This window comes from Heptranchias perlo, chromosome 31 (genome assembly GCF_035084215.1).
Source record: "Heptranchias perlo isolate sHepPer1 chromosome 31, sHepPer1.hap1, whole genome shotgun sequence".
In the NCBI taxonomy this organism is placed as follows: domain Eukaryota; kingdom Metazoa; phylum Chordata; class Chondrichthyes; order Hexanchiformes; family Hexanchidae; genus Heptranchias; species Heptranchias perlo.
In genome coordinates, this window is record NC_090355.1 from 13,713,352 (window position 1) to 13,738,858 (window position 25,507).

The window sequence follows — 25,507 nt, forward strand, 5'->3', positions numbered from 1 at the left end:
ATCCAGTCAAATAATAGCTTTTGAAAAATACACTGAAAAAGAGGATGAATAAAAGCAGCTCAATTGTTGTAAACAGGAAAGTGAATCTTTATGATCTGCCTCCTATGGAACATGCTTTTTACTACATAATAAAGAGGAATTGGTAATTATTAGACTCGATAGAGTACATTATTCATTTATAGCTGTCCGAAAATTGAACAAAAAGCTTATAAATATTTTACAGGAAGCTTATAAATATTTTAATACGTTCTTTTTTTAATCTTTGAATTGGTACAGATTAGCTGCATTTTGGGCAGCTATCCTTTTATTTCTTTGGATAAATGGACTATTAATCCTTCCATATTTTTCCATTCATAAATTGCACTCACTCCAATCTTTTTTAAATCATTCTACAGTTAAAGGAGGAAAGTACGGCACTATATCAATTTTAGATTCTTTTTATTTTGTTACCTATAATTGCCTCTCGTGCTGTTAATTAATTTTCAGTAACTGATCACCCAAACCTTCATTCAAAGCACTTCAAAAAGGTGTTTTTTTAAAAAGTTGTATTCAATTCAAAGTTGTGATGTTCAGCAATGTGGTAATGTTTTTCATTTCTAGCTTTTTTTTTGCAATTTTCTTTTTGTTCTTCCTGAAAGCGCTCACTCATGCAGGCCTAAGAAGTGAAGTTTCTATTTTCTATACCAGCATTCCCTGTGGCTAGTTTGACAAGATTGTCAATTTAAGGGTCAATTGTGCTGAACTATAAGCATGTTTTACCCTGTTGCACTAACTACAAATTGGCTTGAGACTGCCCGAACACTTTGGGCCAATATATCCAGAAAGAGAGAAATATTTCATTAGTGTGGCCTAGATTCAAACCCAAGTCTCAGAAATGAAACAGTAGTAAACTAACACACTGCTCTACTCAGTCCCTCATTTAAAGCAACTCTGATTTCGGAACTGCAAAAAAATTAATCATAAATTATTGTTCTAGCAATCAATGAACTACAGGAGCAAGGAGAAAAAATAAATTCAAAAATTACAGTGGTAGCGTTTGAGGTTTTTAGAAACTTCCATTTTTTGTGGCAATTCATTTGAAGGCATGCTGAATATTTGGGTATATGAAGACACTGTCTCTTACCTTGGAGTTCAAGTCCCTGTGATAGATATTCTTTGAGTGTAGGTACACCATTCCTCGTGTAATGTCTGATGCCAGATCCACTTTTTCCTTCCAAGTCAGGTTAACCTGTTTACTGGCTAACAGTTCTTCCAGGCATCCACCATTAATATACTGTGAAGATGTGCACATGCAAGCATTTGAGAACACAACTGGACCAATGTGTTTACCTCTTATTTACATTGCATTTGTGAAGTAAAATGATATTTGCATGTAATGGTATTTACCTCAAGGATAGGATACAGTTTATCTTCTTTAACGCACACCCCGAGATATCTGGAAAAGTCAATATCAAAGCTTTTTGTACAGCAGGTCACAAGTTGCATTACCATATGTGGGGTCAGCAAACTCTTCCACTGTTGATTTGGTACTTGGAGTTAAGATTATGATTTTTGACCTTGAAATTCCAAACAATACCTTTCCCATATTTAAAGAAAACATGGTTCCCTGGGTAACTAGTAAGTTTGTAGTAGACTACCAGGGAAATGTCTTGGAGCTGCTTCCCCGCTCCGCTGGCATTACTTCGCAGGCAGTGCTAAGTAAACAGGGTTTCCACCGCAGTTCCGGTAAAGTAAAGCTGACGGAGCAGGAGCAGCTCTGAGGAATTTCCAGGCCCTGATGACCAGAGATGATGGAGGTATTTTCGTTTTAAGGGGTAGATTTTCAGGGGTAGATTTTTAACTCACTCAGTCCAGGTGTAAAACTGGTGGCGCGGAGCGGCCGACTGTTATAGGAACCAGACAATTTTGATTTGCATGATTTCAAGATGAAAATCAGGCGGTTAGCATAACAGACGGTCGATTCACAATGCCGGTCTCATGCCCATACAGTACATTGAAAATCCGACCCCTTATGTCTTAAACAATAGTTTCTATTCTTCTTCTGCCCCTATTTCTTCCTCCCCGAAGGCTTTTACACTGGTTTTACTAGTTTCACCATTCAGTATTGTCCATGAAGCACATCTACTGGTCTCTAGTTCAAGGAATGAAACAGTGCAAATGTAGAGAAATTGTTCTTCATCCTTCTGCCTTGTAATTGCTTTTTGCATTGGTAATTATCATCACAAGTCTTTCTCTCTCTTACCCTTTCTTTCTAAAACTTTCCTTTCCTTTTCGTGCTTGACCTCCTCTTATGCTCCCAAGTGGTTCAGTTCACCATTTTCCAAATATGCAATTGTAACAAGTCTTGCTTTGCCAATTATCCAGCTCTTTTTTTAAAGGAGTTAAATATCTGTTATCAGGTTAATGGCGAAAGGAATAAGAATAGCCAGAGATTGCCTTTGGCTATCATGGTTCATGTGTATTAGTGTTAGTGTAAAGCGCATAGAGGGCTAGAATTTCTGAAGTGTGTTCAGGAGAACTTCCTTGATCAGTATGTTTCCGGCCCAACGAGAAAGGAGGCATTGCTGGATCAGGTTCTGGGAAATGAGGTGGGTCAAGTGGAGCAAGTGTCAGTGGGGGAACATTTAGGGAGCAGTGATCATAGTATCATAAGGTTTAGATTAGCTATGGAAAAGGACAAGGACCACTCTGGAGTAAAAATACTTAATTGGAGGAGGGCCAATTTCAGTGGGTTGAGAACGGTCTGGCCCGGGTAAATGGAATCAAAGATTGGCAGGCAAAACTGTAATCAAACAATGGGCGGCCTTTAAAGAGGAGATGGGTCGGGTACAGTCTAGGTACATTCCCACCAAGGGGAAAGGAAGGGCAACCAAAGCCAGAGCTCCCTGGGTGACGAAAGAGATAAAGAGTAAGATGAAGCAGAGAAGGGGGGCGTGTGACAGATGTTAGGTTGATAATACAAGTGAGAACCAGGCTGAATATTGAAAGTTCAGAGGGGAAGTGAAAAAGGAAATAAGAGGGGCAAAGGCAGAGTATGAGAATAGACTGGCTTAAAGGATTAGTAAAAGCTCACGTTGCATGTCTATCACAAAGTTTGCTTCCTCAATAATAATGAATTAGTCATATAAAGATATTGATGCCCGTGTTATAAATTAATTAAGTCAATGTAATCGCAACCTAATTCTCAAATGGTGGGTCTGTGCAGTGCAAAACAGACCAGGATTTCCAATGCAAAGAACAGCATTTGCGCAAGGTGTAGCAGAAGATTTAGGAAACAGACTGTACTTGGGTCTGGGTTAAGGTAAATTATCAAAAGAATAGTGCAGTAAAATAGTTTTGCTGCGGTGCTTTACAGTGTGTGCATCCAAGAGTGAGTAATGAAATCCCTCACTATTCCCTTCATGACTGAAAAACGCAACATATTGGGGATGTTTACTGAACATCCACAATAATTCCAGGAAAGGTTTTAATTAAAATATATGGTGTTGTTATTGCATCACTACATATTTGTTTAATCCCTTGCATCTGTGTACTTTACAGTTACTCTATTGGTTCCGTGTGCAGTGATGTTATTAAAATAGTACGGTATTATTTTCCCAACACTTGAGTGGTTACAGCCAAATTTAGATCAACAAATTATCATCTGATACAATTTACTCCTGGGCAACACCACAGAGGTTATCTACTATTTAATGGTTTGTTAGATGCAATTATAGGAATTATGGTTTTGGCACTGGGCACATCCTTTTTGTTCGTCTTTTTCTTAGTGGCATGATAGCATTTTTCAGCCGTACCCTGTCTTTGTGTATAGGACCTAACTATTAGAAAAACGATGTTGCTCTCCTGGTGGCTCAGTTGGTAATTGCCCATCTGCTAATGAGCCATACAGACTGGAAGGTCCCAAAAATCTGTGCAGAGTTGACTGATCTCAGGCAGGTGGTGGTAGGGGCATTATAATTTAGCTTCAGTGGCTTGGGCTATGGAGAAGAAAATCAGCCATAGTTCCTGGTACTGAGCAATACCCAGTAGCTCCTGGTGCACATGTGGACATTGGAAGTGGACAGGATCTAGCTCAACTGTGATGCCTTCCACAGCTGAAAAAATGAATGGATGAAAAATCAGGCCCACGATTTGCTAACCAGCAGTCCTGACGAGCTCCGCTCATTGCCAAGAGTGCCAGAGAGCCAGCCTTTAAATAATAGCTTTGTTTAACAAGTCAGAAAACAGAATGTTGGAACGACCTGTTCATTTATTCTGTCATCAATGGAACAGTCATTCAGAGAATAAAGACCAATCGCACAGCAATAAAGTGCAACTATAAAATCAGGATTTCAAACTTCTGAACATCATTTGAATAAGAGTCCTCATGTTAAATGCCCTGTAGGTTAGATAGGTTAGCAATGATGTTCTAAACTGGGGATTCCTGGCAGCAGGTCAATGAAAGGGCAAGCCTGAAAGTAGGCCTGCAATCCTCCATTTTCCAGCACAGTCAAAGCAGAGTTCCTTACTGCTACTCAATCACACTATAATCCTGTTCTATCTGCTGAAATAGGTACTGCCTGAGAATATTGGAATGAAGGAAGGGGTCAGTGACTTTTCTGGTCAAGTTATCGAGCTCTCATTATGCGAGTGTCCTTGTCACTTTGGTGTCATTGAGTTGTCACATAAAGGAATTCGCAATGATTTTGAAAGTGTAGTGTTCAACGAATCAGAATGCTACTTTGTGTCAAAGTTGGTCAAACAGAGCAATTTTTTTTAAAAAGCTAACCATTTGTAAGTGAATACCTGCTTCTTGCAATTCCAAATCCTAAATGGCTGAAAGCTAAATCCATTTATGAGATGATTCAATAAATTTATCGATCCTGCATTCTCAGCAGGGAGCCACAATAAGGAGCACAAGTCAAGGAATTGACACTACAGTCGATAGCCCGATCTTTGCTCTGCTCTCCCTTCGAGTGCAGCTCTCTGCTGAGAGAGTGGGTTTGGTGAATTTACCACTATATCCTTGATTCTAAGCCATTTTACTGAAGTAATAAAAATGGGGAATTATCAGACTAAATTGACGGAATTATCAGACTAAGTTACAATTGCAAATCATGCAGAAATAAGTCTGTTATTTCCTTGCTATGTGGCCTGATGCATTTTATATTAATGTTATTATTATCTACATTTTTAATATGTGTGTAATGGTATACATGCCTACCACCAGCTTTTTAATCAACTTTTCAATCCATGTGTCAGCTTGTTAGCGCTTCACAAGAAAAATTGGCTTTCTCATCGAGATTGGAGGCCGTCAGTGTCAACATAACAACCGTCAGCTTTTTAACCCACGTATCAGCTTATTAAATTTTCAGAAAAAAAATCTTTTTTTTTCATTGGGAATGGGAGGGTTTCACTGTCAACCAACTCAGACCAGCTGGAAGGTCAAACTGAAGCCTGTCTGAGCCAGCCACATTGGCTGAAGAGCAAGATTGGGACTGGAGCCTTTCATAACCAATTAGATCAGTTGAAGGGTGGGTGGCAAGGCTGTTAGAAAGCAAACGCAAGCTACTTTCTGCCACTGTTGGTTGTGCACAAATCACGGGGCGAAAAGGTTGAAGATGAGATGATGGTTTCTGAGAAAAGTAAACCTTGTCTACAGGATCAAAAGAGCGAGTTCGGTTGGAAAGTAGGGATTAAAATACTAGCAGATGATGGAGTAGATTTTGTTTTTTACCATTTGAGCATCACCTGGACAAAGTACAAAGAGGAAAATCTGGGGAGGCAAATCAGTTGCCATAACAAAACTGCTTGTTTTTACTTTCATTTAAATGAATGGAATGAGAATCCGATGGATTCTATAAGGGCCGTGCGATCCTGCCCACCAGATTTTCCTTTCTGCATTCCATCCAGGCAATGCTTAACTTCCCAGCAATAAAGAGCAAAATCTACCCCAATATGTTCACATGATGTTCCTCCATCCATTCTCTCAACTGAGGCATCAGCCCATTTATTTTAAAGTTACAGGGCTAAATTTTCAACTTGGAAATGAAAATCGGGCGTTTTCTATAATGGGGAGCCAATCCACAATGCCAGTTTTACAACTGGACAGCAAGTTGAAAATCTACCCCCATAATGTGTTGAAGTCTGTACGATTATTTTATTTTTATTTTTAAATATCTGTTACTCTTCCAAGATAAACATATTTTGGTTTGAAAAGCAGAATTACAGTAAGCTCTAAATGACAAAAAAGGAGAGTGTCAAAGATCAGAATTCTCTGGCGGGGTGCATGTTTCACAACCCAGCTGGAAAATAAATCTTGTTCCTTTAGTGCCCACATTCCCCTTCAATAATTTCTAATTCCACCACTGCTGTAAATTGTGCGGTTGCATACTTTAGGTTTTATCCCGTGCAATGAAAGTGACAAATGTTGGGTACACCCTGGGCAGGAGTGATCTAAGTTATACATTCTTAGGCCAATTGCTGAAGGAATTTTCTGTGAATTGGTAGTACTTGTAAATCCTTGACTCCTGCCCATGAGGGGAGGCCAGGTTATCAAGATCAGAAACACCTATAGGAGATAATTGGCCTTCTCTTTCTTGATACCTTTGATACTTTGGAGTCTGAAGTGTGATATACACATGCTAGATGCAAGATATATAAGATATATATAGATAGATATACACACAAATATTTTCTGGGTATGGTAGTGTAGTAGTTCTGCTACTGGACTAGTAAATTGTGAAATTAAATTAAATAAATCTGGCCTTACAGCTGCTGTATTTTTGTAAAAACCCAACTGGTTCACTAATGTCCTTTAAGGAAGGGAACCTGGGTACCCATACCCAGTCTGGCTTACATGTGACCCTAGACACACACGACACAGTTGATCCTTAAAAACCTCTTAAGTGGTCTGGCAAGTTATTAGGTTATAAAAGAAACAATTGCTATGGCAAGTAGAAATGGGCAATTGCCAGTGTTACCCACGTTCTAAGAACAAATAAAAATATAGATGAAGTCCTGCCTTTTTACATGGCATATATTGTGGCAAAGAGAAGTCATTAAATTTTATAATTACCATTATTTTAAGCACTCTCAATTAATGACCATTGGACCAATTCATCATGCTGGGTGCAATTAAAATCATCGACTTTTACCTGACTATGTTGGGATGAGAGAGTTTCTGGAGAAGGCTGATCTCTCGTACAATTACATCCTGGTCAACATCCTTCTTGTAAATTTTTACCACCATAACTTTATGAGTTGTATTGTGAGTCACCTGATGAGAGAGAGAGAAAATATTACAACAGAAGTACAAAAAAGAAAGGAGCATTAGGTGACAATACTGCATTTTACCCACATGCCTGGTTGCCTTTAGCCAGGGGTAGAAATTCAATAATTGATTACTTGATTATACATGAATAAATTCAGTTGACTTGCTATCATCGGCTGTTTTACCCTAAACCCAATACTAATCAATGTGGTTAAAATATGACCCCTTTTATACTTTTTTATGTTTATTAAGGTGAGAGATGATGGTGCTGGGGGGTGGAACACTTTTGTCCCCATCAGCAACAATCACTCACAACTCAGATGTAAAGTAAAGCTCTTCTAATCTGCCCGAACAATATACCATTGCCTTATCATAGAAGAGTGCCCATACTGTGCATAAGTGGAAATTTTTCCACTGCCTATGCGAGCAATCCTGTGGCCTCTCTGAATGGCATTGTCAACATTGTGCAGTGAGAACAATGGTATGGTTGTCCAAATTCATGTCACTTAAGATCCTTAAAGCCAGTGGAGAAAGGAGACTTTCCGCTCCATCAGTCTGAGCTGGATTTGAACTCAGGTGAAAAGACAGTACCCTAAACCACTGCACCCCCAAATCTCTTTGCTCTTCCACAACATCAAGCCTACCTCCATTCAGAGTATACTTACTGCTGTTATTTTTTTACCAAAGTCATTACCTCACACTTACCAACACTGAATTCCATCTTCCACTTTTTTTGCCGAATCCTCCATCTTACCAATATCCCTTTGCAGGTTCCTTTAGTTTTCTAAAGAATTAACTACACCTCATATATTAGTATCATCTGCAAATTTCGGCACCAGTTCCTCTAGGCCTATATCCATAGAAGCCACACATTTGGAATCCAATGAATTATATTTGATATTGGCTAAATAAATAAAACTTTTACAAGATCACCATGCTCTTTGGCTCTGTACAGAGTAAAGAATGTTGTATTCTCCTCCCCCCTCACAGACCTTAAACTGGGAGCTGCAAGGCTGCTTTGTAGCGTTTCCCTGGTAGCAGACAATAATCCTGAGAACAGCAGTGGACATCCTTTAGCATTTCTCATGCATTTCATTTGCTGCGGCTCAAACACAGGGTTCTCAAGGCAGCAGCTGTGTCGTCAGTGTTTCTAAAAATGCTGCCAATACCTATACCAGTAATATGCTATAGTGCCTGTGGTTTTTTGCTTGATTTTTTAATTTTGTGAATTAGAACACTGTCTAACAGCAACATCTGAGCTTCCTAGGGAAATTTTACTTGTTCAGAGTTCCTGCTTCCATGGGACTAAGAGTGCTAAGATTTTCAGCTCAGGCTCTTGATATTTAACAAGGTGGTAATAGGGACTGTCCAAGCATTCACTTGTTTGATAGACAGCTGCATGAGTCCACTGCAGTAAAGTTCTAATACTGTCTCTTCCGGATGCGTGTCCAGATTTAATTTGACTTCTAAAGTATTTTCGTGCAAAGCTGATGAACAACCATCAGCTGTTTAAACTCTTCTGGCTCTTTTACAATCTGTAATCAAAGACGAGTTTTTCTCCAGATTGAGTGTTTTTACAATGTGTTTCAAGAGGAATGGCATGTTGAATAGCAATCCATTAACACAAAGACAGAAATATTGCAATAAAGGTTAATAGTTTCATCAAGCTTTCAAGCTATAAACTATCACAGGGTAGGTGAAAAACCATATTTATATGAGATATAATGATTTGTACTGCACAATCCTGTCATTTAATATTATTTTGATTTTTAAATTTCCTTCACTGCTGTTTTACATAATGAAGAGGTATGTTAGAGATAATTGTAATTATTCAGGTTTAACACTTCCTATTTTTTTTATTTGTTTTTTACATTTTATGCAATATGTGTTTTTTTCTGACGTCAATATGAAAACCATTTTCAGTCAATGAATATGCAATTTGCTGTTCTGGATAGCAAACAATTTGAATGTTTTTTACACTATTACAAAAAGCTCAGTTTTTGAGCGTACAAAATGATATACATTTATGCAATACATTTTCAGTTCAGACTTCCATTGTGACCTGCAATATTAGCCTCCCTACAGGAACACTATTTAGGTATGTCTCCATTTGGAGTAGTAGATTCTCTCTGCCGGGGAGAATTACAGGTTGAATCTCCAACAAGAATAGCAGATTTATGAACCATTTTACAGTCAGTGTAGTGTAAAGTCCCTTTTCTGACTTTCTGAATGGCAAATGGTGGTGGGTGAGGGGGGAGGGAGAAGGATACAGTTATTTCTTTTCCCAGAGAACTGATAAAACATCAACGATTAGTCTTGCTAATTCAACTTCTAGAACAGAAGCTGTTATGTTTTATCGTTCGTGCTATAGCAAATAGGTCCATCAGTGGGTGATTTTGTATTTGGAAGATCGAATCAGCATATCCTGCTTGGATGCGTATTCATGCACAATGTTGCTTTTGCCGTGTTCTGGGTTATCTGGATGTGCTTCACCTCTCACACCAATATCCAATCTCCACTACACATTTAATGAATTTTATTACTACAAAACTATCCATCTGCAGGGGATATAATGGCCCTGACAAGAGGAAACAGTGGAGTGAAATGCCTGTCAGACTACTGTTAGTTTCATATTGCTGACACCAGGTTTTTTGAGATGAGGTCCTTTAGACTTAGCTTTCCAATTGTGTCACTCCAGTAAGAGCACCTATAATGAATGTTACAGAGGGTGATGGTTGCTGCAATCAAATAACTACTAAGACCTTAACTCTATGCCTTCACCAGAAGGAAGCAGATACAATTCCCACTGTCACTTTTAAAGATAAGAACACAATAAAGCATGGAGCATGAAATGCCACTCAGCTCATCAAACCCATTCTTCCCACAAACTATCTACAATCTGCTCTGTTGTGGATTCGACTCAACTCATTTAGCAAATTTTCTCCTTGCCTCACAAAAATGAAATGTATGAAACTCAAGAATACCTCTCCAATCTAACATCCAGCATTGTGCATCTTAGATCAGTGCCATTTCCATTGTCTCAAGCAGTGCGGGAAGCATGGTTTAAATGGGAAATATTTGAACAATCTCTAACAAAGTATGCTGTTTCTCAGTACCCATGCCATGAGACATCACAGAGCCTTAAGTTTCAGTTCAATGTGTACATGGCATGAGAATCACCACTGGTCTTAAGCTCATAGATCTACTGCTTGTGTTGTAGTGTACTGGTCCAAATCCATTCCATCGTTTGTGATAGATCCACTCCACATTTTAGTCAGCTAGGCAACTAACACTGGATTAAACAGGGTGTGAACTGCGAGCTGAAGAAGACCGTGTAATGATCAGCATGGCTATTCATCCATATTTAAGCTGTTTTAAACAAAATGTATTGAGTCTTACATTCACAATACTTGGGACAGGAGAGAAGGATGCACTGCAACTGCAGTTTGAAAATTTAAAATTAAAATAAATCACATTTGAATATTTGCTGCACTCAATCTCATTTTTAATCATTTCTACAGTCCCGGCTGTTTTGTGTTTTGTAAATCTCTTTACCACCATTTTCACTTCTGATTCAAACTCATGAATATTTTAGTGCCAGACATGCACTTTAATTGCAAGCTGTATGACTCACATCAATAATAATGCAATTATGATGCAAATACAAACAGTCTTCCAGAGGGTATTTTATTCATGATTTCTCATAACAATGTGGCCAAGTCAAATAAACTACTGTATAAATTTTAGTTTAATTCAACTGTGCTGTTTCTTTTCAGAAGTGTTTAAATCTTGATTCTGTGAAATCTCTGTTCCGGTATCAAACAAATGGACAGTTGGTCAGCAATTCCATAGAAGTGTCTCTTGATGAACAGCTAGCACTTTGAAATAAATATCTTGGTATGTTCCCTTCAGTCTATAAACTTAAAAGGAACAAATTCTGGTCATGTTCATTCCTCCAGCCTTTCTGAAGATGCCATGTAACCTCCCAAGACCCAACCCCACATCTCCTCGGCCTACAGTAACCCAACACTCATCACAAACAACATGTGAATGAAGCATCAATAGCTCGGGTTGCCAACTCTGGACGTATTCCTGGAGGTTTCATCACATGACTTCCTGCCTCCAACCCCCTCCGCCCAGTCAAACTGCCTTTTCTCCCCATCTCCAATATTTTTATAACTAATAAACTAAAATGTCCAAAGAAAATTAAAAGAAGACAATTTTTTTTAGTACCTCTATGATTTTTCTCCCGGGTTGCTCGCAGCAGTGCCCTGGAGATTAATCTTTAATTCCTGGAGACTCCAGAACAATCCTTGAGTGTTGGCAATCCTATCTATATCATTATCTGCCATTTATACCCAGAGTGAGAAAGCACCAGGTGTGGGCCGTGTTCTTGCAGGCTCATTCCATTCAACCTCCACCTCACAGAGCCCTTCAGTCCTCAAAGCTGCAGATCCTGGCACCAAACAATAAATGAGAAGGTCCTAGCAGCCCAATGTCCACCTGAACACCCACAGAAACTGTACCTACTCAAACCTGATGCCTAAGTGGCCCAGTTACCCATCTCCCCTGCTTGGCACATACCCTCTACCCAGGAACAAACTCAGTCCTGTCAATGTGTAGTGCTTCACAAATGTACCAAACCGAGTAAGGACCCTCAATATATTTACCACGTGATCTGTAATGTGTTATATAACCTGTAATCCAAGAAACCGTGTCAAATTTGTACAAATAAATAAAAATTTAAAGAATGGAAAACAGATATACACATCTTAATTATCAATATTCGTCTAGGTTTCATGCTATGAAATATTAAAAATTGTATTTTACACACTGAACTGTGAATGGAAGCGGTGACAGTGGTCACAGACCTAGAGATACTGAAAAAACAACGTAAAAGAAACTGAACAATCTGCTGTTCTTCAATTAAGATATTTATAAATTACCTTAACCTGTTTTTGCTTTCAAATTATATTACTGATTTTTTTTAGCAGTAGCTAAATATTGCAATATAAATTTTATATGATTATCTATCCTCTAGTACATAAAATTTATATAGCAATATTTTTGAAAAGACTGAGACTGATTGGGCCAGATTTTGCTGTAAAAATAGCAGTGAGGCTAACAGCGCTCACTGTTATTTCTGTGCAAATCGTACAGTAACTTCCGGCGACGGCACATGCGCAGTTAAATGCGGAAATCCGGAAGTTGCTATACCAGGTGGGAGCCTCCTCCATAAGCTCTGTGAAAACGGCATCTCGCCAGCTGGCTCCCCGTTCAAATGAATGGAATAGCGTGAAGTTCCCGCAGTGACGTTGTAGATATGGACTAATCGTGCCAGGAAAAGTTCATTCTGATGTGAGTACCCTTTTAACGGCATGGTAAGTCTTAATGATTGCCAAACAACCTCTCTGGCACTGAAAATGAACTTTAACAAGTGTGGAGTCTCATTCTTTCAACTTTTAATTGTCGGAGATTTTTTTGAAAATTAATACATTTTTATTTTTTTTACTTTTTCTTTCTGTCTCTTTTATCTCTGTCTCTTAATTCATTCAGTCTTACCCTCTCTTTATTTTGCTTTCTGTACCTGATTTGACATTGAATTCATTATTCTAACTTACATTTCCTGGTTCAGTCTCTGTGTGGCTTATTAACATGCTTCCATCTGGTTGGTTAAGGGGATACACAGTTGCTTGCCCTGTTCGCACAGGTCCCAGATGCCCTGTAGAGGGCGTCGCGCTTTTTGGCTATCTAATTTAGATGAAGTTGCCATGCAAAAGCTCAGAGAAAGTCTATGGGCAAGTACAAGTCTAATGAATGGCGGGTGCTTACAGTAAAATCCAGCCCATTATGTCAAAAATTTGAGTGCAACTCCATCATAGCCTATGGTCATTTAGCCTGAAGATTGTTATCAGAATTATGATTCAATTTTGCTGGAAAATCTTTTCACTGTTTACTTCAATGAAAAAGCCGTTACTTGGCCAAGATTACATAAAGTCGTGAAATAATTTCACCTTTGCCTAAGAAAACTAACGACAGTTTAAAGATCACTTGGCTAATTGCTCCATCACAATTTAATTAACAGCACGTGAGTTCAGCATAGACAGCACAACATTATTATTTAAGGGTTTTAATATTTAAAAGCATGGTCTTTGAAATATTATACCAATATTAACATGATCCTTTTGGTACATCTTCATTAAACATTGATTTGTTTTGGATGTGTCGGGCTAACTGGTAATGTTTAAACTGGTTAATAAACATAATGAATTCTGGGAATGCAGTTTCTCTCAGAGTGATCTTTGCAAATACTTTAATATATTTCCTAAGAATTAAACAGCAATTCTCTTTCATCCTTATATACTCATACATTTTATACTGATTAGCTCTTTACACTCAGGAGTAAAAATTTCATTTGAAATACAACTTGCTGACACATGTGCACAAGGGTATTACAGATGATAGCATATACTTGAACTTTCAGAAAGCTTTTGACGAGCTTCTATGTTAGTGATTAACAGCCATAGTGATAAGTTGTGGACTAGGAGTTGAAGTATGATAGTGTATAGATCCTATGGATGAGGTGAAATTCTAGGGATGTGAAGCTTTAGTTATGACAAGAGAGTGGAGAAGCTGAGGCTGTTTTCATTAGGAGATAATCTCCGAGATAATCTCCGAAAGCTTGTGATTTTAAAATAAATTTGTTGGACTATAACCTGGTGTTGTAAGATTCCTTACATTTGTCCACCCCAGTCCATCACCGGCATCTCCACATCATGTTTTCATTAGAACAGAGAAGGTTAAGAGGAGAACTGATACTGGTGTTGAAATAAAGAAGAGTTAAATAAGATAAATCAATTAATTTAAATGGACCAAAAATTGGGACGGCTCAGTAACTAGTGTGCAATTCTCCCTGCCTGATTTTCCTCTGCATTCCACCCAGGTGATTATGTAATGCCCAAGCACTAAAGAGGAATATCTGCCTCTAGGAGTTTAAAAACCAGCTTCAGTAGGCTGAATTGCTCAAAACATTGAGTTAATTGGAACCTTCGGTGAGGTAGGTTAGGCCAAGTAACTCTGCAGTTGGGAAAACTACAAAATACTGTATATACAAAGATTAACCACAAAATAATAGGTTAGCATCTAGGTCATGAGCATCTATTGTTTTTGTTCAAGGAGCTCGTTAGCATAATGTATATGTAAATTTATGTATTATAGTATTGTTTTATATTGTCACTTGTTCATCTATTGTTCAATAGATTTGCTTGATTCTAAAAGTTTGAGGTCTGATATTGTGATGCTCTACTGCTTTCTGAAGATGGAAGCAAGTTTCTGTGGCACAGGATAGATCCAGTAGCTAATTTACACAAAGATTTTGTTTGTTATCCTTGGCTTGCTTTCAGAATGTTATCTAGCTATCAGACCCAGTGAAGATACTCACAGGTAGCTAAAACAAACCTATGGAACGAATCTTAAATGCTGAAGCATCTAGGATAAGAAAAGCAGAATAGACCCAAAAATTAAAGGGAAGCATCACAACAGGGTGACATCAATTCTGAAAGCCTTTAGAAAGGGTCAAATGGCATCTCAATTCATTAGCAGCCTCTGTAAAGGCTGAGGGGGCAGGAGGTTGAGAAATAACAAGCAGAAAAGAAAAAAAAAACATGCAGGCATGATGTTGCGGGCAATTGATAGAGCAACCTAACCGCCTGTTCAATGGCAGTTCAAGTGGATGAGGGTTAGCATTTGATCATGTCCAGAAGGAGTTGGAGGCAGGTTTGAGCCACCAGCTATCTGTTACTGTTACTGGCTGTGCCAGCTCTAGGCTGTGTGTTAGCTGCAGATGACTTTGCAGCAGTTGGTTCAGATTTTACATTTGCTGCTTTACTGACCCAGACCCACTGAAGAGAGTGCCCCACTGTTGTTGCCAAGCAAGTGCACCAATGCCTGCAGATATGGTGGGTGGCATCTTGGACAGTGCAGCCAGGCAGGCTACGATGGCTGTTTAATCACCCTGGCATGCGTTCTTTCATGTGATAGGGGTGGTGCTAAAGAAAGATCCTCAATTATGGTTAGTCAGGCTTATATTAGGCATTTAAGCCTCCGCATGCACTAATTCTCAGCAATGCGCACACCATTACCTGTAGATGTGGATGTCAGGGTACTAGTGAGTGGCACAGAGCATCTCTGGTGTTTCCTGACCTGCCTAGCAACCCTCCACTGGATCCCTCTACATCCTCCGAAAAGCTCAAATATATGGGAATTCCATTGGCGCCAATAATGGAGCCATAGGGAAAAAACAAAGCAGCAGAATAGATACCACAAGGCTCAGAAGAACCAGAGTACTGGCAGAAAGCAAATGACAAGATAAAATAGAAGACAAATGCAGAGATGGCCTTGTAACCGAATCGTCTTATTATGCCCTTTAAATGAACTTCTATTTACTGCTGATCGACGAGCAATCCTGGACATCCGTTTATAAGTGGGCGAGATTTGTACTTGGCATCCTGCATGGTGCAACATCAAAAAACAGATGGAGGATGAAATTAAGTCATCACGTCCTTATTTTAATGAAACTCCCACCGGTTTCACATGGGAGATTTCTGGCCCAATTTCTAACGTGAGCAGACATGTACAAACAGGGAGCAGAACCCTTCGACAAGTCCATTATACCTAGAAAACTAGTACACATAGGACAGAGTCATCAAAAGAATATCAATGATAAAATATTTACTGTGTGGATCAAATATATGCAATTTGTATGTAACATGTGCTGGTTCTTCAACTAGCCTGCCTCTTTGTTTAACGAGAGGTGTACGTAAGAAATTAAGAAATGGGAACAGGAGTAGGCCATACGACCCCTCAAGCCGGCTCCGCTATTCAATAAGATCATGGCTGATCTTTGACCTCAGCTCCACTTTCCCGCCCGATCCCCATATCCCTTGATTCCCTTAGAGTCCAAAAATCTATCGATCCCAGTCTTGAATATACTCAACAACTGAACATCCACAGCCCTCTTGAGTAGAGAATTCCAAAGATTCACAACCCTCTGAGTGAAGAAATTTCTCCTCATCTCAGTCCTAAATGGCTGACCCCTTATCCTGAGACTATGTCCCCCAGTTCTAGACTCTCCAGACAGGGGAAACAGCCTCTCAGCTTCTACCCTGTCAAGCCCTCTCAGAATCTTATATGTTTCAATGAGATCACCTCTCATTCATCTAAACTCCAGAGTGTACAGGCCCATTCTACTCAATCTCTCCTCAAAGGACAACACTCTCATCCCAGGAATCAATTTAGTAAACCTTCGTTGCACTGCCTCTAAAGCAAGTATACCCTTCCTTAGGTAAGGAGACCAAAACTGTACACAGTACTCTAGGTGTGATCTGACCAAAGCCCTGTACAAATGTAGCAAAATTTCCTTCCTCTTATAGAATCATAGAAGTTTACAACATGGAAACAGGCCCTTCGGCCCAACATGTCCATGTCGCCCAGTTTATACCACTAAGCTAGTCCTAATTGCCTGCACTTGGCCCATATCCCTCTATACCCATCTTACCCATGTAACTGTCCAAATGTTTTTAAAAGACAAAATTGTACCCGCCTCTACTACTGCCTCTGGCAGCTCGTTCCAGACACTCACCACCCTTTGAGTGAAAAAATTGCCCCTCTGGACCCTTTTGTATCTCTCCCCTCTCACCTTAAATCTATGCCCCCTCGTTATAGTCTCCCCTACCTTTGGGAAAAGATTTTGACTATCTACCTTATCTATGCCCCTCATTATTTTATAGACTTCTATAAGATCACCCCTAAACCTCCTACTCTCCAGGGAAAAAAAGTCTCAGTCTATCCAACCTCGCCCTATAAGTCAAACCATCAAGTCTCGGTAGCATCCTCGTAAATCTTCTCTGCACTCTTTCTAGTTTAATAATATCCTTTCTATAATAGGGTGACCAGAACTGTACACAGTATTCCAAGTGTGGCCTTACTAATGTCTTGTACAACTTCAACAAGACATCCCAACTCCTGTATTCAATGTTCTGACCAATGAAACCAAGCATGCTGAATGCCTTCTTCACCACCCTATCCACCTGTGACTCCATTTTCAAGGAGCTATGAACCTGTACTCCTAGAATACACTCAACAAATTTCTCTCCATCCAAGCCGCTAATGCTATGGCTGTCCCAGTCAATGTTGGGAAAGTTAAAGTCCCCTACTATTACCACCCTATTTTTCTTGCAGCTGTCTGTAATCTCCTTACATATTTGCTCCTCAATTTCCCGTTGACTATTTGGGGGTCTGTAGTACAATCCTATCAAAGTGATCTCTCCCTTCTTATTTTTCAGTTCTACCCATATAGACTCAGTGGGCGAACCCTCGGATATATCCCCTCTCACTACTGCCGTGATGTTCTCCCTGATCAAGAACGCAACTCCCCCTCCTCTCTTACCTCCTGCTTTATCTTACCTACTCTTGTACTCCAACCCCCTTGCAATAAGGGCCAATATACAATTTGCATACAATTTGCCTTCCAAATTGCTTGCTGTACCTGCATGTTAACTTTCTGTGTTTTGTGTACAAGGTCACTCAAATCCCTCTGAACACCAACATTTAATGGTTTCTCACCATTTAAAAAATATTCTGCTTTTCTATTCCTACCAAAGTGAATAAACTCTCATTTCCCCACATAATACTCCATCTGCCACCTTCTTGCCCACTCACTTAACCTGTCTACAACCCTTTGCAGACTCTGTGTCCTCCTCACATCTTACTTTCCATCTAGCTTTGTATCGTCAGCAAATTTGGATACATTATACTCGGTCCCTTCATCTAAACCATTAATATAGATTGTAAATAGCTGAGGCCCAAACACTGATCTTTGCGGCACCCCGTTAGTTACAGCCTGCCAACCTGAAAATGACCCGTTTATTCCTACTCTCTGTTTTCTGTCCATTGCCCAATTCTCTATCCATGTTAATATATTACCCTCAACCCCATGAGCCCTTATCTTGTGTAGCAATATTTTGTGTGGCACCTTATCAAATGACTTTTGAAAATCCAAATATACTATACCCACTGGTTCCCTTTTATCTACCATGCTAGTTACATCCTCAAAAAACTCTAATAGATTTGTCAAACACTATTTCCCTTTCATAAAACCATGTTGACTCTGCCTAATCATATTATGATTTTCTAAGTGCCCCATTATCACGTCCTTAATAATAGCTTCCAGCATTTTCCCGACTACTGATGTCAGGCTAACTGGCCGGTAGTTCCCTTTTTTCCCTCTACCTCCTTTCTTGAATAGTGGGATTACATTTGCTACCTTCCAATCCACTGGAACCGTTCTAGAATCTAGGGAATTTTGGAAGATCACAACTGATGCATCTATCCACTATCTCTGCAGCCACCTCTTTTAAAACCCTAGGATGTAGGCCATCAGGTCCAGGAGATTTTTTGGCTTTTAGTCCCATTAATTTCTCCAGTACTTTTTCTTTACTAATCTTAATTACTTTAAGTTCCTCATTCTCATTAGACCCTTGGTTCTCCACTATGTCTGGTATGTTTTTTGTGTCTTCTACTGTGAAGACAGATACAAAATATTTCTTTAACATCTCTGCCACTTCCTTATTCCCCATTATAATTCCTCCTGTCTCGCCTCTTAGGGAACCACGTTTACTTTCACTGCTCTCTTCCTTTTTACTTACTTGTAGAAGCTCTTACAATCTGTTTTTATATTTCTTGCTGGTTTACTCTCATATTCTATTTTCTCCCTCTTTATCAATTTTGTGGTCATCCTTTGCTGGTTTCTAAAACCTTCCCAATCCTCAGGCTTACTACTGTTCATGGCAACATTATAAGCCTCTTCTTTTAATCTAATACTATCTTTAACTTCTTTAGTTAGCCACGGATGGATCACTTTTCCCGTGGAGTTTTTATTCCCCAATGGAATGTATATTCTTTGAGAATTATGAAATATTTCTTAAAATGTTTGCCATTGCTAATCTACTGTCATATCTTTTAATCTAATTTCCCAATCTACCTTAGCCAACTCGCCCCTCATACCTATGTAATTGGCTTTGTTTAAGTTTAAGACTTTAGTTTCGGACTTAAGCATGTCACTGTCAAACTCAATGTGAAATTGTATCATATTATGATCACTCTAACCCAGAGGATCCCTTACTATGAGATTACAAATTAACCTTGTCTCATTACACAAGACAAGATCTAAAATAGACTGTTCCCTGGTTGGTTCCACGACGTATTGTTCTAGGAAACTGTCTCGAATGCATTCCATGAACTCGTCCTCCAAACTACTTTTGCCAATTTGATTTGCATAGTCTATATGAAGATTGAAGTCCCCCACGATTTTTGCAATACTTTTGTTACAAGTTCCTCTTATTTCTAGATTAATACTCTGTACAATAGTATAACTACAGTTAGGGGGCATATAAACTACTCCGACCAGTGTTTTCTGCCCCTTGTTATTTCTTATCTCCACCCATACTAATTCTACTTCTTGATCTTCCGAGCCAAGATCCTTTCTCATCACTGTCTTTGTCATCCTTTATTATCAGGGCTACCCCCCCCCCCCCTTTTCCATTTATCTGACTTTTCCAAAAGTCAAGTACCCTGGAATATTTAATAAGATTCAGGAGATCCTTTTCAGTAATAAACATTTAAGCACTTATTTATTCATTCTTCACGGCACTACCTGTGAATTTCTGTAGAGGAGCAGATATTATTTGAAAGGTTGTTCAGGGTAAAGACCCCCAATTCTGTATAGGTCCATGTCATACCTCAAAACAGAACTAAGCAATTAGTGGTTAATTGACAGATTAGTTATTACTCTTTAAGGGTGGTCCACATGAGAGGAAATCCTACCTAGTCTTTAGTCTAACCTTCAAACTGCACTTTTCTACAAAATTAAGAAGGCAACTTATCAATGAGGTAAGTAAACACAATCGGGCAGAAATTGCTCAGTACGGCGAACCAACAGTGCTCACCACTCCACAGATATATACGAACTCACTAACTTACTGCAGTCTTTTCTACAGGCACTTCCTCGAATAGGAAGCAGATAAGAGCCCAGCATCAGTTCAATTGAAGCTAGGACCCTGGGAGAAGCAAGAGGATCGACCTCTTCCCTCAACCGATCAAATCGCAGCATTTTTGACAAGCTGCAAAGCTCTCTGCAGGCTTAAAACCAGGAAGTGAAAGGTACAAAATTAAAATCAATGTAAAAACAACAGCCGACAGCAAAAAAAAGGGTGAGAAATAATTGAATTAAATAAAAGAGACAGAGGGAAAAGTAAAAAAAAATTTTAATTTTTCAATTTAATTTTTTTTTATTGACCAAAAACTATTAAAATAAGGAGTAATGAGACGCTACATTTTTAAAAGTTAATTTTTAGTTGTTTGAGACTTACCCGCGTTATTAAAACTTAATTTTGACCTGGTATTTTTAAGCGTACCTGTTTTGTGGCGATATTAGTTACTTTCCAGCTGGGCAGATAAGCAAGTTTGCACTTTTTCAATGATTTCTCTGATTCCAGCCGGCAATATCCCTTTAATTTGAAGCTGTCATATCGGCGGCGAACCAGTGGGAGCAAGTTCCGGATTTCCGCGTTTCACTGCGCATGTGCGAACGCCGGAACTTTTTCCCCCATTTCGCTAACAACCTCCACTAACAACGGTGGGTGCTGTTGAGCTCTCCGTTATTTCGCAAGCAATCTCTGCCCCATTATTAGTATCGCTCTGTTTTTTGTAACTATGAAAGGTATCATTCAGATTGTGCGGAGTGGTTCTCTTACCTTGTACACTTTAGAAAAGAACCCACTTCCTGCCAGTTCAGAGTTGAAGTTTTCCCAGAACTCTAGCTTCCTGACAGCTGTTCGAAGTTTTTGCCAGCGGTCCACGCGATAGTAAGAATCTGATGATTCACCATAGTATGGTGATGGGCTTGTGGGTTCATTTGATATTATTCCTGTTTCACACATGATGGCAACACCTAGAGTGGGAAAATCAAAAAGACATTAAAAAATCTAATGTACACAGTATGGTATTGAAGTTAAATATCTTAAGAAAAGAAAGACTTGCATTGCTATAGTGCTTTTCACGCTGTCAGGAGGCCCCAAAGCGCTTTACAACCAATGAAGTATTTTTGAAGCATAGTCACTGTTGTAATGTAGGAAACGCAGCAGCCAATTTGCACACAGCAAGCTCCCACAAAGAGCAATGAAATAAATGACCAGATGTTGGTTGAGGGATAAATATTGGCCAGGATACCTCCCCAGATCTTTGAATAGTACCATGGGATCTTTTACGTCCACCTGAGGTGGTAGACAGAGCCTCGGTTTAACATTTCATCTACAAGACAGCACCTCTGACAGTGCAGCACTTCCTCAGCACTGCAGTGAAGTGTCAGCCTAGATTATCTGCTCAAGTCTCTGGAGTGGGACTTGAACCCACAATCTTCTGACGCAAGGGCCACAGTGCTACCACTGAGCCACAGCTGACACTGCTTGCAGGTTTACGGTAACTTGCAGTGTGTAGCAGCAACCACAAAGTTTTAAACTACTAACAAAATTCACACATTTTTCTTTTCTCCAACAGCTTGATATTGTAACAAGAAATAGAGAGATGTATAGTCACAGGTATCTGGTAACGTACCTACAAGCAGTAATGACTGCCAACATGCTGTATCCACACACAAAATTAGTTCCCTGCACGATGCACTGCAGTGCAAGCCCGCACCATCTGCAAAACCACTGTATAGGTTGTGCTTTATTTCATGGTGGTGTTGCCCCCTTCTTTATCCTATTTTTTTTGGTCAGGACTCAATCTAATTCACTTCAATAACGGCGCATCCCATTCACGTTTTCACGTGCTCACCAGGTTCTCCGTCTGCCATCTTGAATTATCACATCATAGCCAAAGGCAAGAAGAGGCTATTGAGAGGGAGATACAGTGATCCATGACATTCTGTTAAACACTATAGTCAGGTGTAATTGTCTTGAGGTGCATCCATACTCCCTCATGGAACTCCAAGCGAACATGCTCCACGTTTGGAGGCCCCATTCACATAGTCATCTCCAAAACCTGAACTGAATTTGTGTGGTTTCCTTTGATGGTGATGTTATGATGTCATGATGTATGCCAAACAAAACAGTTTAATTGATCTTTTTAATATTTTAAAATTACTTAAAGCTTTATCCTCGGGAGAGACAATCAATTAAGAATTTTTTTTGAAGTGTCATTTTTTTTTGTCTTGGCACCTTTGGGACCTAATTTGCAGAAGATTTATACTACAGTCTATGAACAGATGCAATTTAGACAGAATCCACCAGTGCACAGGGTTGTACAGTTGGGTCTGGTGATCATTACAATATGACACAGACCATGTTGACACAGCATCTTTAGCACCACTGCAAGGCAGGAAGGACTTTATGATGGTATATGAATGCACCATAAATGTGCCAGAAAAAATGGCACCGTACCTTATCGAAATACATATAATATACACCAGGCTCTTAATTCCATCGTCATTCTGTAATACAACTTCAAGACAGGTCATTTACTATATCCTTTTGAATCAGGTCAAGGATTATTCTGTAGTAATGAAATGACAATAGACTATCCTGGCCTATAATCAATGTAATTTCCCCCTTACTTAAAGGTCATTGACATGGCTTTCATATTATTCAGACCCTAGTGCATGTTCTAAAGTGTTGCTGATGATGGAGAAAGTACAAAACCGTAATTTAAACCTGAGTTTATTCCCTTGAGTTACGAACCTCTCTGAAATTGTTAATTGAAGTTCAGCCTTATTACTCACTCCCAGACCCAACAATTGCTGACAGTTTAAATTCTAGCGCATATATAGACATAGACAATTTGAGCTTAAAAATGTTAAGTAATTCACAATTTATAAGAGAAAATTTACATAATTCGTGTTAAAAGATTTCATAAGCTTGGTGCTCCTACCTATACAGGGACCCTGCCGTGAGGGAGCACTGGTTCGGGATGTTAGGTGTGCACTAAGTCGCTGAGGTGTCATAAAAAGAAATGGGACAACAAGAGGCTGCACTGACAGCCAGCACAGCCTCCAAATGAAGGAAGAGTTATGATAATGAGGCCACATTCTTAAAGTTCACGATGTTTGGGTGAGCTCTGCCGCCTGATGCTCCTCACACTCCTATACGACAGCTGCATCAGTAAGTCAGCAGCCTGGCCATGTTGTAGCTACCTTTCCATTGTGGGCAATATATGGATGTGAACTGAATGAATTTACTGGGGTTGATTTTCGACTTTTAGGTGACCTACCAGCGAAGCGAAGAGGCGGCTGTGGTTTTGAGCCACTGGCCTCATATGCATCAGCCCCATGAGTTGCCGGATGCCAAGCGGACATCCCAGTGCAGCTCTCCCAAGGCTGGCCAATATTGGGCCGTCTCGGATGCCTTCAAGGTAAGTAGGAGGGGATGTGTCATGATCACGGAGATGGGGCAGTGGCCCAGATTATTTTTGTGGGGCTTAGAGAAGCACTTCTGCTCCTCCGGGCCCCACAAAAATAATTTCAAATATACCTATGTTGGGCCTCTTCGGCTCTACCACCATTAGAAATGATTGAGGTTTGCACGGCACATGCTCCAACCATTTCCAACCTAAAATGGCAATCGGGGTCCTAGAACATATTGAAATGAGCCTGCCGCCTGAAAAAGGCAGGCGCTTCGGACACCCGACAATAGGCCTCTTTCAAAATGGCATCCGCCGTATCATCGGGGTTAATGGGACGATAAGGTTATCGGCCCCATTTTGAGATTGTTACTGCCCCGTTAACGCCAGGCGAAACAAGTTAAAATCGACCCCACCTGCGTTTTAAACTTCCAGTCTGAAGATATTCCAGGATTTCCAATGGAGCGAAGCTCCATTCTTTGTCCCTGGATTAAGACTCTGTGATTGGAATAAGACTAACAACAAAGGAATTGGTGTTGTAAAATTGTTTACAATTGTCAACCCCAGTCCATCACCGGCATCTCCACATCATCAACAAAGGAATACATTGGTTAGAATTTCTGAAACTGATCTTCACTACAAAAACTGGAACATCTCCATAATAAATAATATAAACATGATAGGTTTTACAATATTCTATTTGTGAATACCATTATGTGTCATTGTTACAAATATCACATAGCCCTACTCCATATGACAGATTGTAAAAAAATGAGCAATGGTATAAAGACCCACATAAACAGGAAAGTTCCTCTGTATAACATCTTCATATAAAGCTCTTTAAATTGTTGTCAATGGAAATAAGGGATAAGTTTACCTAGAAAAAAATCATCTTCCCTTTTATTGCCAGTTTTATTCCTCCCAATGTCTTCCTGAAGATGTTGACTCCTTGTTGGGATATAGTTTCACGAGCTCATGGTATTTAGTCTAAGTGCCATTCTTCGTGTATAAGCCTCAGCAATGAACATCAAGCCATTTAATCACCATGGACTTTACGTCAGCGCATTACTGGCATAAATGCAGGATTCTCTTGCATGGGGATGGAACTATGTAAACGAGCGGCGGAGGGTTTCGGTGGACGTATCTCAGAAGCGGCGCAAATGATCAAAAAAATTTGCATTGTTTTGACGTAAAACCGGTGTAAATCAGTTATGCACAAATTTCCTCAGAAAAAGTAGTGCAGCGCCGCTCTTGCACTGTAGTTATGCCGAAAAGTTCCAGGAAATTCTGGGTTAATTGTTTTCATAACAAAATATTTGAATAAATCCTTTTTTTTAGTTTGGGGAGTATGAAGAGTTATAATATCCACACATTATTTTTCATGATAATGTTGTGCAAAAAGTGGTGCAACAAAAATGGTATCCCACAAATTTTTCACGGAGGTTGTGCCTCTTTAAAATTGCTGATCTTTATATAGATGTCAAAACCATAAACTCCAAGTAAAAGAAATCTTATACAAAACAACTTGCATTAACATAGCACCTAAGCATGTTTCTCAAAAATATTTCAAAAAGCTTCACCGATTCAACTATCTCAGCAGGGAGTCGCACTTAAAAGGAGCATGGGTCAGAGATAGGTCTACAGCATTGCAGCAATGGCTGTTGGACTCGTGCTTCCTTTGAGTGCAACTCCCCAGTAGAAACACGGGATTGGTGAACCAATTGTTTTGACATATAGAAGTTACAACACAGAATCAGGCTATTCGGCCCAACCAGTCCATATCAGTGTTTACCCTACATGCAA

The 25,507-nt window shown here is 39.5% G+C and overlaps 1 protein-coding gene across 2 annotated transcripts in view; it reads right to left on the reverse strand.

Moving 5' to 3' along the window:
• zgc:162952 (PKc_LIMK_like_unk domain-containing protein) overlaps positions 1 to 25,507 on the reverse strand; it is an 81,349-nt gene that overhangs the window by 23,660 nt on the left and 32,182 nt on the right. For both annotated transcript variants that reach the window (XM_067969591.1, XM_067969590.1), the window contains exons 2-5: positions 21,064 to 21,260; positions 7,137 to 7,258; positions 1,387 to 1,435; positions 1,124 to 1,273 (exon numbers count right to left, since the gene is read on the reverse strand). In XM_067969591.1, the coding sequence (XP_067825692.1) occupies positions 1,124 to 1,273; positions 1,387 to 1,435; positions 7,137 to 7,258; positions 21,064 to 21,249 (507 nt within the window). In that variant the 5' untranslated portion in view covers positions 21,250 to 21,260. The remainder of the gene's footprint in view (positions 1 to 1,123; positions 1,274 to 1,386; positions 1,436 to 7,136; positions 7,259 to 21,063; positions 21,261 to 25,507) is intronic.